This window comes from Sinocyclocheilus grahami, unplaced genomic scaffold, assembly GCF_001515645.1.
Source record: "Sinocyclocheilus grahami isolate Dianchi unplaced genomic scaffold, SAMN03320097.WGS_v1.1 scaffold474.1, whole genome shotgun sequence".
NCBI classification, from domain to species: Eukaryota; Metazoa; Chordata; class Actinopteri; order Cypriniformes; family Cyprinidae; genus Sinocyclocheilus; species Sinocyclocheilus grahami.
In genome coordinates, this window is record NW_015505653.1 from 627,297 (window position 1) to 644,933 (window position 17,637).

The following is a 17,637-nucleotide window of genomic DNA, read 5'->3' on the forward strand; positions in this document are numbered from 1 at the left end:
GAGTCTTGAAGCATCAAACATTTCTCCACATCAGCTGCTACTCTTTGCACCTACAAGAAATTATGAAAATTAGCAAGTAATTTTTTTAAATGCATTACATAAATGAGACCAAAATGAACACCCAAAAAGGCATATATTTTAAAATAAACAAACTCTTACATTTGATTAATAAATGAAATTATTATAATACATTGTAGAACTGTACCACAAATCAAATTAAATCATTTATAATGCAAAATTACAACCGTTTTATGACATTAATGTATTACAATATTTTTTGAAATTACAAATGAGAAATGTTGGAAAAATGCTATGATATTTTTAAACGTGAAACTAAACCGCCATTAGGTGTCAGCAAATAACTTAACTAGTCATTCATTGTACCAATCCGTTCAAAATGCTGAAACATTCAGTAAAAACACAGCTGAGTTTTGCTTTGATCTTTGTTTGGAACGATTTTCGTTGGTGAAATAAAACAACAGTCAATATTGTGTCTAAAAAGTAAGTAACTTAATGTTAACTAATTATGTATTGAACTATGTAACATTTGCAATCGTGATAATCAGCAAAACATGATTATGCTCCTTAACAATATCATATGTTATAAATAAACTCAACAGTTTGAACATATACTTCATGTGTGCCGTTAAGGTTATTTGTTTTGATGTTAAATGTAATAAAATCAGAATCAGTCTCGCGCTTCGATGCTTCCCTAGTTTTTGTTTGTTTGTTTTTTTTTCACCCAAGTTTTAATCAGGTTAACTTGTCCAATCGGGCATGTAAAGATATCTTTCACTAAAAAATTGTCCTGGACCAGCTTTATTGTCAGTACAACTACAGTGGCAATAGACACATGTTTACATGTAACGTTAGTTTCTAATTATAGTAAGTTGTCACATCAATATGGGACAGTTGAACACATATGAACAAATGAAATTTCACATATTTTGCTGTTCGTCAGTTATTTCAACAGATAGATAGTAGTTACTATGACAATCGTTTGCACTGGGCATTACGTTAAAAGTTGGGTAAACACTACTTTAAATGCTCTCAATAAGAAAATTAAACTGCCAAAATGAGAAAAATGCAGCATTTAGCCTAACTATGCTATAGCCTATAGCAATTTCCAGTTTACTGCACATACCAAGGCCGCTTGTCTAAATGTCGTGATAGCAGGCTATTGTAACATGATATCGCTTATACATGAACTTAAATAAATATAAAAGGATATATTTCTTAAGTAAAATTATGTGAATTTACCAGGAATTATGAATAAAGCCTCTAATCTTCAATCGTTCTTGAGCTGCTCCAGTCGGCTGGATTTCAGATTTGAATGAAGCGCACGCAATCCCATAATGCCACACTACAGTAAGTTAGTGTAAAAACCAGGAGCTACAGTGACAACACCTGCTTCTTGTAAAAGAATTACAGTTGACATGGAAATATCCTGTTAACAACTGTAAAACTTTATTTGACCCATAATGCATTGCGAATTACAGCTACATCTTGTAAAATGTTTAAACAGTAATATTCTGTAAAATTTTACTGTAGAATCTACAGCAATTTTTTACAGTGAATATCTCTTTGGATTTGAGACTTTAGTCTTTGCAACTTTACAGATCTTCTTTATGCACCAAGAGCTTGTAACACTTCAAAGAGAAAGGAAAACTTGAAATCGCATCATATGACCCCTTTAATGCATAAAGGGGTCATATTGGAATTAATGATTTTCTTAAAAAAGTTCACCCAAAAATTAAAAATCTGTCATCCTTTAACAGTTTTTGGTTCCTATTGACTTCCATAGTATGGGAAATATACTGTAGAAATGAGTGGGGACCAGAAACTGCTTGTTTATCTTATTTTTCATTAATTCATTCATTCATGTATAGGGAATTATCCCTTTGGTGTACAAATAAAAATGATTGGTGATACACAAATTTGTATACTTCTCTTAATGAATATAGGTCAATTTGACCCCCTTGGGGTAGTGATAATGCCCCAATCTGATTTTTATTGAGAATATTTTGTCCTCAGAACGCAGTTTAATCATCTAGTTTAAAACTTAGGCCTAGTTTTAAAAGTTAAGTTTTCATTTTAGTACAGTTAAGAACTAGATGTTTAAAATCACTGCTAGAAAATAGTCATTACATGTGTAATTTCCATTTCCTGTATCTGTAGTGCCGTGTTGTAAGCTTAGTATTAGTATTTTTTGCACGAATCGGCTGTTTTCACGCAGCATTTGCGCAGCTCCATTGGGGTGTGTTATATTGGATATTTCTCACGGAAACATGGCTCAATAACACAGTCCCAAACAGTGCGATTGAGCTAGAAGGGTGCTACATCTACAGAGCTGATAGAACAGCTGTGGACTCCGGTAAAAGCAAAGGTGGGGGCATTTGCATCTGTAAACAGAGCTTGGTGCACTGATGCTGTTATTACTAAATCCCACTGTTCCTGCTGATCAGTTTATGTACCCCCGGATGCTAAGACAGCACAACTAGGACAGCACTCCCCAAATTTCATCAAAATGTATTTTGCCCTACAAGAGGAGACAACACTCTTGATCATGTTTATACAAACATCCCCGATGCATACAAAGTAACTCCACTCCCCATGTTGGACAATTTGATCGCTTATCCCTGTTCTTGCTCCCCAAATATACCCCCATCATCAAATGTGTGAAACCCACTGTGAGGACTGTAAAAGTATGGCTAGAGGAAGCAGACTCTTTACTACAACATGAGTTCCAGTGCTTGTCAGGCCACACTGGTCTCACTCACAGACATTAGTATCTACACCAGCTCTGTTCTATACCACATTAACAGGTGTGGCGATAAAGTATCCACCCATAAAATAATTAAAACATTCTCCAATCAGAAACCTTGGATGAACATGGAAGTCAGACTCCTGCTAAAATCATGTGACACAGCTTTCGACCAAGAAGCCTACAGTTTATCCAGGGCCAATCTGAAGAGGGGAATTAAAGCTGCTAAACATAATTACAAACAATTGATACAAAGATTGAGGATACATTCAACAACAATGATCCTCAGCATATGTGGACAGGCATTCATGCCCTCACAGACTACAAACCATCAAATAGCACTCAACAAATCTGAGTTTAACAATTACAACTCCTCCATCCTCACCTTGAACACTGGCGTACCACAGGGCTGTGTTCTGAGCCCAATTCTCTACTCCCTTTTCACCCACAACTGCATACCTGTACATGGCTCTAACTCCATAATCAAGTTTGTGGCTTGTATGGGAGGGTTGCAAGAAAAAAGCCACTCCTCAAGAAAGGCCACGAAAATATTGCAAAGTCTAGATGTGCAAAGTTAGTAGAGACAAAGACATTTCCCAACAGACTAAAGACTAATTAAAGCAAAAGGTGGTTCAACAGAATACTGACACAAGGGGGTGATCCTTTTTCCAACTCAGTGATTCTGGTTTTTTAATTATTTTTCCCCTGACATGTTGGTGTTATATCTTTCACTTGGATGTTATAAGTTGCACTGAGTAAATACAGCTGGATAAAACAAAAACTGTGTCCATCTTCATTTTAGACTGCAAAGCAACCAAATGTGGGTTTAACCAATTTAAAGGGGTTTGATTCTTTTGTTTACCCACTGTACGTATTTACTCTTATTTATATACACTGGCTATTTGCACTTCTGGTTAGATGCTAACTGCATTTCATTGGCCCTGTACTCTGCACAATGACAATAAAGTTGAATCTAATCTAATCTAATCTAATCTATTATTACGTCCATCTAATTGGATTGGGTGCTGGTGATCGCTGGAGGATTGAAGACTGTAGAGTGAGAGGTTATTGTGCTGTTCTCTACGTTCATTCATACATACACCAGCATGAAGGATCCACAGCTACCAGGTAAAGTTTATTTCTTCATGGAATAGAGTATAGGGAGAGTTTGTAATCAAGCAGAAATTTTATAATTTATTTTTTATTTTTTGAGCAGTGGTTATGGGTCAGGTTGCATAGATTATTAATAATATATCAACCGAGAATAATGATAATGATAAAGATAATTTTCTTACAAGACAAATTAATATGATCCTCTATTAACGGCATATTAATTACACTGGATATGCATAAGATCTCATAATTTGTTCATTGATTTGGAATTTTGTTAGTTAATAAATATTTAATTTCAACTCTTAATATTTGCTCCTAAACACAGTTGGTTTTTAAGATTCAGTTTCACAGTACAAAAGATGTTTTGTAGAATTTAAGTGCTAATTATGACACTTAGATTTTTTTTGGTGTTACAGTGCAATTTTGTTTAATTAAAGGCAGCAAAAGTCATTAATGGAAAATAGTGTGATTAAATTAAGTCTTAAACCCAACCGTTTGTTTTCTTCCTGCAGCATTGGTGTTACTGATATTGAAAATAGTTCAGTGGATATCCTGTGTATTTTTAGAAGTGTGTCGAGTCTGCAACCTGTGATGCATTGTCTTAACGTGGCTCCTAATCCACCCTTCTTAAAGACTTTTCTATTCAGACTTGCAAGCCTGATCTTGCCTCCAGTGCAGACATACTGGGCATTTGAACTAAAATAGAAAGGACATTCAGGCACGGATTAGGATTATACAAGAACATCTAGAGGGATGCAACTATGCAATATTCCAAAACAGTGTTCGAAATGTTATTTCAATATGCTGGTGTCACACAAGTCTTACATTATAGGTTAACGCATCATTATGCATCAAGTTGAATTGGATTTTTACCTTTTCTCAACCATTTTTTTTTTACAGTGACTTGACTTGAAAAAAGGTACACCCTAAAAAAATGCTGGGTTAAATATAACTTTTTTTAAAAATAAATTTTTTTAGAGTGTAGCATCTAAACGAACTAGTTTTGTTCAAGTAAAAAAACATTATTTGACATCACAGAATCAACCTAAATACAATAATTTATAACAAAAACAAATTGACACGGTAAAAATAATAGCTCCTAAAAAGCGTTTAAAGTATGATATTTTCTTTAAAGGGTGATTTTTAAGTATAACAAAGAGTGAAAAATTTAAGGGGGTCTGAATACTTTCCGTACCCACTGTATATACACACACACACACATTCAAAATGTTTAAATTAAAATTGTAGTTTTGTAAAGAAATGTAGTAACTCTTTATATTTGCATACACAAATAATTTCATCAGGTATAAGCCTTTACATTTCAAGGTTTTTAACATCATGAGAAATAAAATCCAATTATGTCCTGACTTTTGTTTGGTAAATGTCTATGAATGTAAACGCAATGACCGTGTCAGTCTCCACAGACTGGGACACTTCCTTTCATTGACCTTCCATCCTGAAGGAAAGGTTTACAGGAGCTTTACCTTTCAAGGATGGGGTGAACAGGGATCGTGACAATGAAGCAGGAAATCTGCTTGTAATAGTCGGAGAATCGAACGTCGAGGCCAGTGCAACAGTATAATTTATTATCATGCAAAACCTCTTATTAGCTGCAGTAATTAATTGTTCCTGTATATTCTTTAGAAACATGTATATACTCAATTTAGTTCAACTATTATGAGATGTACAAAAGGTTAAAGGTTAAAAAGGAACTCAAATGTGCATTAAAACAGTCATCACCACTCTTATGATAGAGGATCCAAAAATTTGTTTTTATGTACAGTTTTTATTAATTTAAGTAATTTGACTTGGTTGGTATTTTCAAACCTAATTTTTTTTGTCCTATCCAAGGTACCAAAACACTAAATGTCTGGGCGAAGCGACATGGGAAAAAAGGAAAGAATGAACCGGCGGCCCAACCTGCCCAGAAAGAAGCAGAAACACGCAAGTGTCCGGCACTTACGCCTGAACAAAGAGCGAAGCAGACGGCCTTCGAGAGGGTCCTCTATGACATGTCCCACAATGAGCAGGTCATCAGTGACATGATACTGGGCCGCAGGATTGCTTTCTATGAACTCAGAGGAGAAATAGGGACTGGAAATTTTTCTCAGGTCAAACTGGGTGTTCACGCTTTGACTAAAGGTGAGACAATCAGTTGTCACTTAAGAAGGCTTTGGATGACTCTACATAAAGTGGCATAGAGTATCTGAAATACTATAAATCAAATAAAAATACCTGGAAACAAGTTATACCTGTTCTCAGGCTAGCTTTAAGTTTCTGCAGTTTGCAATTACATTTAACCAACAAGTGTCAAGGTCATTTTTAATGGATGTATGAGACTAGTTCCTCTTAAGTTCACACCTAATATCGACCACCAGAAATTGTCTATTTGAAAATTTAATTTGAAAATGTGCTAGTACTATCTTTCCTAAAATTCTGTCTGATACCAATGACCCAGTAATTCATAATGATTAAATAATTATGAATAATTAAAAAATGTACTATATATTGAACATATTATTAATAATGAATATAAATAATGAAGAAGAATGTCTATGCTACAAGTGAATTTAGGCATTACAACAAAATAATAAGATCTACATTTTGAGATTTGCTAGTTTTTAAAAAAAATTATTAATGTTTTTTAAAGATTAATTTTACATTTTCATTAGATGATATCTAAATGGTGTCTTAATTTAAAAAGTTACATACAATACAATATAATATCTATAGTCAATCTTTAATTTTGAGGACATTTAATATGTCCAAACACTTTACACACTGCATGTGTAATTCAGATATGTATTTAATATAATTGTGATTTTTATCTATTTCATATAATATTAAATAGCCTGAGTCCAAACTAGATATTTTTTTAAGTGGGAATGAAATGAAAATTCCAATCCGGTCTCATGAGAACGTGTAACTATTTTACGAGTTGGCGATTTGTTTTTGCAAACAATTCATCCATACATATGTTTTTTTTTTACCTCATAATTTTTTAAAGGAACAGCTCACCCAAAAATGAAAATTTGCCTAAAAAGTACTCTCCCTCAGCCCGTCCAAGATGCAGATGAGTTTGTTTCTTCATCAGAACAGATTTGGAGAAATGTAGCATCACATCACTTGCTCACCAATGGATCCTCTGCAGTGAATGGGTGCCATCAGAATGACAGTCCAAACAGCTGATAAAAACATCACAATAATCCTAATAATAATACACATGACTCCAGTCCATCAATTAATCTTCATGTGAAGAGAAAAGCTGCTTGTTTGTAAGAAACAAATCCATCAAGACTTTAAACCGACCAAAATACCAGTCTATAATCCATAACACTTCCTCCAGTGAAAACTCACATCAAAATCCACTGACATATTTGTTTAAAACGGTTTTCACTTGTAAACGGTGCTTGATCTGTGCATATTGCTCTCCTGATTCAGATGGGACAATTCTTTCACTGGAGAAAACGATATTATGGATAGAGGACTTGTAACGGTTTGAAGTTAAAAACATCTTAATGATGAATTTGTTTCTTACAAACATGGAGCTTTTCACTTCGCAAGACGTTAACTGATGGACTGGAGTGGTGTGGATCACTTGCGGATTATTGTGATGTTTTTATCAGCTGTTTGGACTCTCATCCCTCTTCTCTGGTGACGTACGCAGGACTTCTCCAATCAATTAATCGACTTAAACCCGCTCTGCAAGCTCCAGCCATTTTTGGGTGCAACACCCACAACTCAAAATCCAGTCAACAACCGATTGCATAGAACCAAGTCCGTGCTGTACATTTTGTCTAGCTGAGAATCCATTACACTCGGATGTACTTCACAATGAGATCTGTCGATACTTCATCACTTCATCACGGCATTACCCTCTGTGGATTGCTGTGTTCTGTCAGTTTGTAGCTCCTGACAGCAGGCGGCACAGTTGAACAGGGTCTGACCACGAGTTGATCCGCTCATGTAATCCCACCAGATTTACAGCACCCCCTCTGTGAATCCCTCTAATATTTTTGGTGGGTTGGTTGAAAGGCCTCTTGAAAACAACACAGCAGGGAGGCCTCTCAAGCATTTGACCACATATTTGTTTAAAGAACTTTAATAAGATAAAAAGGTCACTTGAATGTTTCGCTAGCATCCGCGCTAAGTTTGTATGACATGGATTTCCCCCAAATACAGTTCACTGTGATTTAACACTCCTCTCTCTCGGTCTCACAGAACGTGTTGCAGTAAAGATTCTCAATAAGGCGCGTCTCGACAAGAAGTCACAGAATCTGTTTGCCTCAGAGATCATCTGTATGGAAAATCTGTCCCATCCGAACATTGTGCGTCTGTATGAGGTGCTCGAGACCAGGAAGCATTTGTACCTCGCTATGGAGTATGGCAGCGGAGGAGACCTGTTCTCACGCATCACCAGCAAGACAGAACCATACCGCCAATCCAAACTGTATGCTAATTGTCAATCATCTTTGACGATAGTGGTCCTGACAGAACTGTTGCTTAATGAAAGCACAACAAGAATAGCCCGATTCCTGAAACAAAATCATTCTCACGAGCCAGTTCTTTTAATGAATCAAAAATGTACATAGCAACAAGTGTAACCTGATATCCGAGACTAATGACTCTCTTGGTCACTCTCTTGACTCTGGCTGGTTCTTTTTAGTGATCAAAAACATACTGCTCAACAAGTGTAGCCTGATTCCCGAAGCGAAAGTTTCTTATAAGCCAGTTCTTTTTAGCGAATCAGAAGCATATAACACAACAAATGCAGCCTGATTCCCGAAATGCATGAACTGATTCTTTTTAGTGAATCAAAAATATTCAGCTCAACAAGTGTAGCCCCATTCCAGAAATTAAATTTTTTTTTACCAGCCAGTTATTTTTAATTGGTTTAATTCGATTCCTGAAACGAATTATGAGCCGGTTCTTATGAGCTGGTTGTTTTTAACGAATCAGAAACATACAGCTCAACAAATGTAGCTTGATTCCCGAAACGAATGGTTCTTTTAATGAATAGCTCAAACATGGGATTGAATCTTTATATCGGAAATATACTCATATTAATCAGAATGAATCAGTTGTACCGCATAGTTTTGTGTTCTATTTTACAAAATCTCCAGGGTCCAATGGGGTCCAAGGTCTGAGACCACTTGTGCAAATACTTAAATTTGTAAAACTTCTTGTTTATTTGTATGTCACTTTGTTTTAATTTTTTAACAACAATAAACCCTTCTCACTGAGGGCTCAGACTTTTAGACCTCAATGAGGTATGAAAGAGCTGCTTTCCTTTTACCAACCTATTAGCCAATATATACAAATCAAAACATTTCATATATTAGCAGCAGAGATTGCGTGCACATTTGGATTCATCATACACATGTAATTCTAATGGAGGATGTTTTTATTTTGCAGTCAATCCATAAGTGGTCATTTACTGTTGCCAAGTTGAATATGGAGATATGGCCAATACTTAACGGTTAGGAAAACATTTGATACATTTTTGTATCACTGAATAGTTGAATGTTTGAGAATATTGCTTGTTTGATATTGTCTGAGCCACAGCTTTGGGTTGAGTGTCATATGAAGTAAATATTTGCAATACACTGGTTACTGGCTGTTCTGGCTTTATGTAACAAAGTTCACATGTATTTTTTATAAAAGCCTGACAGATTTGATGTTTAATTTGATGGACTCGACAGCTGAATTGCTACTTAGCAATCATTTGCTGATCTCAGGCAGGGTTTACATTGAACGTATGACGCAAAGGATTAAGTGCTAATCAGCAGTTAATCCTAATTAGCATGGCGCTTTATAAAAAGCTTGTGGTATCAGCGATTATTCCATTCTATACTATTAATCATCTTTATTTTTCCTTATAAGGAATGGAGGAGATCTGCCAAGATGCTGTTTTTACAGGCATAATAGTGTTTTGTAGTTACACACACATGCCTTTGACCATCTAAATCATATTTAGATACATGTCATGTTACTAAACCTTATACTACTCAATAACACGTAAATCTGAAATTGTTATTGTACTCCACTGCAATCATTTGCAGCATGATGTTTAATTATCAAGCATTGCATGTGATTTATTGTTACCTGATTGCATGTTAATATTATCTTTTTGTTTGAGCTCATGTACATGACAGATATATTGTACTTTGCTAATATGATACGTAACATTTCATATAACGTTGCCACACGAATTACAGATGCTACTTGAAAAATACATTGTATTATATTTTTGTATAATATTTTCATGACAGTTAAGTACAATTTCCTCTCAAGTTCTCATTACTGTGATGCAACAATAAATAAATAAATACTGTTTGAAAATTATATATTAGGAAGTATTTATGCATCAGTGCATTCATATAGAAATATAGGAATTACAATTAAAAATAGCAGGACATCAAAAAATAAATAAATGTCACAATGCATATGGTAACGAGAATATGAGAACATATAAGTCATAACATTATAGACTAATGCAAAGTCTATAATGAAAAAAGTAATCTTTAAGCAATACATTTACTTATTCGTTTTATTTTGGTGTGAACTGTGACATGGATTTTTGAAATTCCTAAGCTTTAATAAAAGAATATACATTGCCTGTGCACACCTCTATAATTCATGAAAACATGTGTGACAAAAATAAGTGTGTGCTTCAGAATCAGTGCTGTGGTAAAAAAAAAAAGAAAGAACGGAAAAACTGCTTGTTGAGCAACATCTGATCAGAAAAATATATGGAGACCTTTATTTTCTTATGTAATCCAATGCATCTTGTTCTTAAAAATTGTGAAAGCAAACAAAATGAATAGTAAATATGTACCCTAGTGATTAATTACACAAAAGACTATCCATTAATCCAAAAAAACAATTTATTTTATTTTAGGAGTTTATTTTTCTTAACTGGAGCCTCTGAATTGCTCAGTTTGGATAAGATATCCAGTGTAAACAAGTGTGGGACTGGATTAACTGTCCTTAGATTTGCTGTATGTTTTAAAAAAATCTTTTGTGGTATTGTTAAGCATCAAAGGTTTAGACTTTCTTAACATCAACATCTCTCACATAACAGGCCATCTTCTCAAATACTCAGCAACAGGACTCTTGTGTAAACAGCCTTTCAAATCTTTCAAGACGTGCAAAGCAGGGCAGAGATTTACTGTCCTTGGAACGAACTGTTTCTTTTCCTGTCTTTCTGAATTCCCTTGACCTCAATTTCACAACATTTGTGCACTTCCTGTACGCTACTAGTTTGTGCTTGCAGCGTTCATGGTTTCTTCAAAGTGATTGGCAGTTTGCAGGCTGATATGGATTTTGCAATACTCTACTTGGCCCTTCATTCCAGACCTGTTCACACATGCTTTGGCACCAAAAAGTGCAATCAATGACAAGTGAAGATCACACAAGATCACTGATGTACTCTGATATCAGATGCTACCTGCCACTATACAATATATTTCACAATATTAACAGGCAGTTCATCTTCTGTTTACCATTTAGATGCACTCTTTAAAAGGTGTTGGGTTTTTCAGTGTGCAGTGCTCTTTATGCTGTTAAACTGCCTTTCTAAACGATAGGATACCTCAAATTTAAAATAAGACCTTAAAACAAAATGTTTAGTTGCACTCAAATTCAAACACACTGCACCTCTCTGATAAAGGGTGCATTCTCTAAAATCTGAAGAGACTATGTAAATAAATAAATAAATAAAAAGAAATATTTTACATTACATTTATAAACTTGGGCTTTATACTGTTTTATTTTTTATTTACTTAATTTTTTCCCTTAATTGTATTGAATGTAGTGTTCTTTTAAATTTTAAAGATAATAATTACTTAAAAATGTACTTGCAGATAGTATAATATTCATGAAATAAAAGGCGACTTACTTGCACTTGAAGTGAGTACACTATCATGTCAAATGAAAAGTTTTACTTTAAAGTACATACACATTTTAAATCATTATGTTTTTAAAAAATCTGTTTTAAAACACTTATTTTGATGTCTTAGCTAACATAGTAAAGCACCTTTAAAGGACTTATCATTTGAACTGCAGTGTGCTTTTCAACATTGCATTTAAAGTTCATATATTCTAAATGTTCTAATTCAAAAATTCTACAAATGCGCAATTGCAAATATATGAAAGAAGTGTCAATAGGAATGACATTGAAGTATATTTTAGTTTATCATAAATGCTTGTCCGTACATTAGTAGTATTTCAAAGACAATTCAAGTAATTATGGAATTGCATATGAAGCAGTAAATGCATCTGATATAAATTTAAACTAGAATACATTTTCGTTTAATTGCAAAAAAACATGCAATTAAGTGTCCAAAAACATTACATTAGGTTCACATGTAAGTTTACTCTTTTAAAGTAGATTATTTACATAATAAGTGCTCTTTTTAAAGGATGCTGGAGTGTACTTTTGCACAAGGGCAAAGTCTTACTCTTCACTTAGATCGGTTAACAATCTAGCCAGCCTGTTGTGCAATTTGGAGCATTTATCTCAGCATATTGCTATTTGCACATCTGGATGCATGCTAACTGTGTTTCATTGTCTCTGTACTTGTATTCTGCACAATGAAAATAAAGCTGAATCTGATCGCTATCGCTGCTTTGACTCAGATTGCGGATTATTAATGGAATGCTGTGGTTTCTTAGATATCTCAGTACATTGATCTCAGTCAGTCAGATGTTTTTCTAGAAGGAATGTTCAATTTATAAATGAGAGCTTGTTTATCCTCGGTATAGTGTGTCATCTGGATGGCCTAGTCTGCAAAACGTGAAAAAATCTACCATCATTATTCATACAAATATCATCTCCCTTATGAGAGGGGGTTTCTGTCTTCTGCGAACATAGTTAATGAGCAAATCGTCGAAAGTTGATGTATTATAAATGAATTCACAGATCAGACTTTAAAAAGTGAAATGTTACTGTAAGTTTGAGGGATCACAGGTCCTGTTGTTATCGGAATCGGAGACAGGCAAATAGCATGTGAAACAGTCCATGCTACAGACCGATGCTATTAAATAGTCATTTCTGAGCACTTGTAACATTTCTCATGGCTACGGGCCAACAGAACCCGCTTTATTGTCTTAGACATGAATAATGCAAAAGACAAGTTTGGAGTTGTTGGAGGAACGAGCACACACTGATGACATTGTCCTGAAAAAGTTCATCCGCCCTAAATGTGAGTGTGAGAAAGGTAATGCTACATTGCAATGTTTTCAGTTTAGTAACAAACGCTGCTTAGTCACAGAATGACGTCATGCTATATCATAACACCCTCAGGATTTAATTGTTTATATTACAAATGCTGATATGGAAGTTGTCTTCAGTTTTATACTGACACCTATTGGCGTGGCTGGAAATGCGATTGGAAATTGAGCAATACAGACTATATTTACAATACTGTGTCTAAAATATGATATTAACTTGTTTATTGAACTGTTGCATAAAAGCAATATTGCATTTGCATTCGTGCAGATATTCGGGAAAAAATAAACAGCACTTTTACTTGTGTGCAGGGCCGCATTAAGACTGTAAGGGGCACCTGGGCTTTACCTCTTGAGGGGCCCATCATCTACCAGGACTATAGCCAACATTCACGCAAGTTGTCAGCCTTTTATTTTGCAGTAATAAATGCCATTAACATAACATCCAAACCTATAGGTCTGTCACATAAAATATAGAAAACATCATGAACTACACGTGTGCTTGTCTGGCATATTTTACACAGATAGCTACATATAAAAACACGTAGCATTAAATGTAGCATTTAATGTTGATGAAATGCATTATGAACTAACATTAAATAAGGAACAGAGTAGGCAGGTAAGTTAGTGAAGGTGAATGCACACCTTTACCAAACGTTCTGTGCACTTTGATTTGTGCCTTCACAAATATGTCTTTCTGCTTGTGGATCAGGTCGGTAAGTTCATTTACGTTTTCACAAATCTTACTCTACACATGCAATTTTTAAATCACTAATTTACCTTAATAATAGTGAAATAATTTATTAACATTAATCAAGAGAAATAAATTATGTAAAATATTGTTAATCATGGCAGTCAGGTATTCTTGACAGCTATTGCAATAAGTAGGCTAATATTAACGAGTGAAATCTTTGTAATGTGCTACAGTACTTTTTAAGTGTTTATCATCAAAGTGGTATTATTGCATTTTTTATTAAAATTAATGCCACAGGCTTGACAATAAGGACTGGCCGATGTGAAAGACGCTCGATCGAGACAGTTAGTGGATTTGTCCAATCAGACCACCATTTCATCCTTACAAAAGTTTATCATTTGCACGTGTTTTAAGCCTCTCCAATTTAAGCCTTCAATAGAGTTTAAACAATTCAAGTGCAAAAAGACACAAAAGATTTCAATTCAGTGCTCGCACACTGGTTACAATGTAACTAAACACTAACACATAACTAGTATATACACACACTCACACATGCATACAAAGGGGAGTTAAAGTGGATGAATGAAACCGTTAGAGAAACCAGAGAATGCAGCTATGAAAAATGAGTCAGTTAACCACCTGAGTGAAACCACCAGTGCCGTTTTACAAGGGGGTTTACAGCTTATACTAAACCTCTGTTTCATTTAGTTAAATGTACGATACTTGCATTGCTTTGGCCGTTGAAAATGGCCGTTCTATGGAGGTCTATCTTTTGGGTGGTCAGAGAGTCTTCGATCATGGTATTTTGCATATGTAACTAGGTGCTGATGCAAAACTGGTAAAGATTCTTAGAACACTAGGTATCAACATATAATATACACCCTCATTTAGATAATCAAAATACAAATTCGTAGATAACAAACATGGTATAGTTGGGGTTATAGGGGTCATATGATGCAATTTCAAGTTTTCCTTTCTCTTTGGAGTGTTACAAGCTGTTCGTGCATTGATAAGATCCCTAAAGTTGCAAAGACTAAAGTCTCAAACCCAAAGAGATATTCTTTATAAAAGTTAAGCCCTTCTAAAGTGCCTTGTTTAAACATGCCCCCACATGTCTACATCACTGTGTGGGAAGATTTGCATAACTCCGCCCAAATGTTCAGAAAGAAGGCATAACTTTGATTCTCACTGTAGTATTGTTGCTGCCGCCTCCATGTCGTGGAGACGCTGTGTGTTTCGCTGTGAAAACGAAACTATTTTGTTTGGTCTTCCAAAAGAGGACACGACTAGAAATCAGTGGTTAAGTTGCATTTACAACACTGTTCCAGAACATTCCAACCCAAATATTCAGATGTGTGCAGCACATTTTACGGAGGACTGTTTCCTGAACCTGGGAGAGTAGACTACATTGCCGTCTGTGCACAAAGGCTGTTTCTATAAAGTGGGGCAATTCCAACTTTGCAAGGACAGTCTGGCGCTTCTAACTCACAGCCTGTACGTAAGTACGTTTTCATGTTTAAAGAATTTGCTACTGATGATTCAAACGTGAGTTTTGAGCAGTGTAGAGTAGGGCTTGTTGTTTGTCATTTCTCCGATCACAAACGCAGACATGGTTTTATGTTTACGCAGTGCAATACACGGCGCGATATGCAACGCAACGCGTAAAAAGACAGTATAAGTCATTATAATCAGTAATTATGTCCCCAATGGATGCAACAAATGCCTCATTTATAATGGATTTTAATGTTTTTATCTCGTCGCGCCGGGACACATCATCACAATATGGTAAGGGACGTAACATTTCCGTCACACGCTTGAGGTATTCAGCCAATCACAACGCACTGGATAGCTGGCCAATCAGAGCACACCTTGCTTTTCAGAACGATGAGCTTTGTAAAAATTGAGGAGCAACAATAATGTACAGTATTTGGAAAAGAATGTGTTTTTTGAACCTTAAACCACATAAACCCATTGCATTACACCAAATACACAAAATAATGTTCTTTTTAGCAACGTCATATAACCACTTTAACTAGTGATTCTATCATAAGGCATGCATAAAACAGTATACTATACAAAACACAATATACAAGAACAGTAATAATACACACAATGACCTGGGGATATGGATTTCATTCATAGAAAGGTCTGACTATGAATTAATGAAATGTTCTTTCCTTGGAGTGAGAGTTGCTCAGCCTGCATTACTTTGAGCAATAAAACCAGTGTTATCTGATGATCTGTCTTTGCTTGCCATGGTAATCAGGCCTGTTCTGCCTTTTTTGGGATGTTAGTTGCTCTTCGGGGTTGTTCACGAACACATAGTTTGCTTCTTTTTTATTTTTGGGGGATTTGCCAGATTATTCATTAAATATAATGAATAATTGTGTGTCTAATTGGTCCAAACGCTACATAACTCTTTTCCTTAATACAAAAGCACACACTGACCACAGGCTTACAAGTATCAAAATTATGAAAATAAAAATGAAATTTTCTATACAATAAAAGCTTATGGTGACAAGGTAGTCTAAAGCTAAAAAAAAACAAAAAAACATAACAAGCAACATTAAAGTTCCATAGCAAGTCCATGCAACTCTTTTTACACTATGGATGAACACTATATATTATAAGTCCTCTTAAGCCATATGGTAGCTTTGTATGAGGAACATATCAAAATGTACAATCAGTCTGGCATACACTGCAATTATGCAATCTGAGACTAATTTGAAAGATTCTAAAATATTTCTTAGGCCAAAATCAGCAGTCTTGGATGACTGAGCGTGACATGCTCATGGGCGGCTGATTAATTGCCTTTCTGATTAATCGTAGTTATACATTTTATCGGCCATCTAATTATGGACCAAACATAACAATTAATTACATGTGTGTATGAAAGATCACAATGAAAAAAAGAGTGACAAAAGCACAGCTGAAAATGTTTTAGACTAGCTTAAAGAGATAGTTCACCCAAAAATACTAATTCTGTCATCATTTGTTCATCCTCCTGTCGTTCCAAACCTGACTTTCTTTCTTCTGTGTAAATGAAAGAAGATGCTGCTGATGAAAAAGTCTCAGTCCCAATGTTGATTGGACCCTATTATGTTTTTTAATTTTTTTTAAATATCTACTTTTGTGCTCCACAGAAGAAATAAAGTCAGGTTTGGAACAACATCAACATTATTTATCATTCTCTTCGTGTTATGACTGTACTATCAAAGTTACAGTGCATGACTTTTGCACTCACTCACTAACTCAAGACACTTTTGTTTCTTTTCCTCTTTTCATTTCCAGGCACAATCAACTTTATTGCCAACATTGGCACAGAAGGATTTGCGAAAATGTCAAAACAGATGTGGGCTAGTAGCCAAAAACTTTAGTTTAAATGTGGGTGGGGGGTATGCCTTTGCTTTTAGAAAATAAATAACTTTGTTTCCCACATCAGAAAGTCATATGGAGGTAAAACAATATGGATAAGCAAATAATGACACAAATATACTTAAGTGTGAACTGAATGTTTTCAGACACTAATAGTAATTGCACGTGACTTGCAATTAAATTAAAATGTATTATAGTTTAAATCTAGATCCAATGCAGTTTTTGACCCACTTAAGTAGGACTTATGAAGTACATTATGTCATTTCACAGTTACTTCTGTTGTCTTTAAACAATACTGCAGAATATATGGCAAGCATTAATGGTAACCTAAACTGTAATATTGAAAATTGTATGTCGTGTATTTCAATATATTTGCAATTACACATTTGTAATGATGACATTACAATTTAGCACAAAATATATTAACCTTAAATGTAATTTTGAATAACACACAGTTCAG

General features: G+C 34.9%; 1 protein-coding gene across 1 annotated transcript; it reads left to right on the top strand.

Annotated features, from left to right (window-relative positions):
- The first annotated feature begins 3,795 nt into the window (after positions 1–3,795).
- Positions 3,796–11,459, top strand: LOC107553521 (serine/threonine-protein kinase NIM1-like). Its single transcript, XM_016235783.1, has 4 exons — positions 3,796–3,892; positions 5,729–6,019; positions 8,099–8,296; positions 11,422–11,459. The coding sequence occupies exons 1-4, from the start codon at positions 3,871–3,873 to the stop codon at positions 11,457–11,459; spliced, it is 549 nt and encodes a 182-aa protein (XP_016091269.1). The 5' UTR covers positions 3,796–3,870.
- The last annotated feature ends 6,178 nt before the right edge of the window (positions 11,460–17,637 follow it).

Coding starts and splice junctions, on each gene's coding strand:
- LOC107553521 (XM_016235783.1), top strand. CDS start 3,871: ATGAAGGATCCACAGCTACCAG. Junction 6,020..8,098: donor TGTTCACGCTTTGACTAAAG/GTGAGACAATCA, acceptor TCGGTCTCACAG/AACGTGTTGCAGTAAAGATT. Junction 8,297..11,421: donor CCTGTTCTCACGCATCACCA/GCAAGACAGAAC, acceptor TGGGTTTTTCAG/TGTGCAGTGCTCTTTATGCT.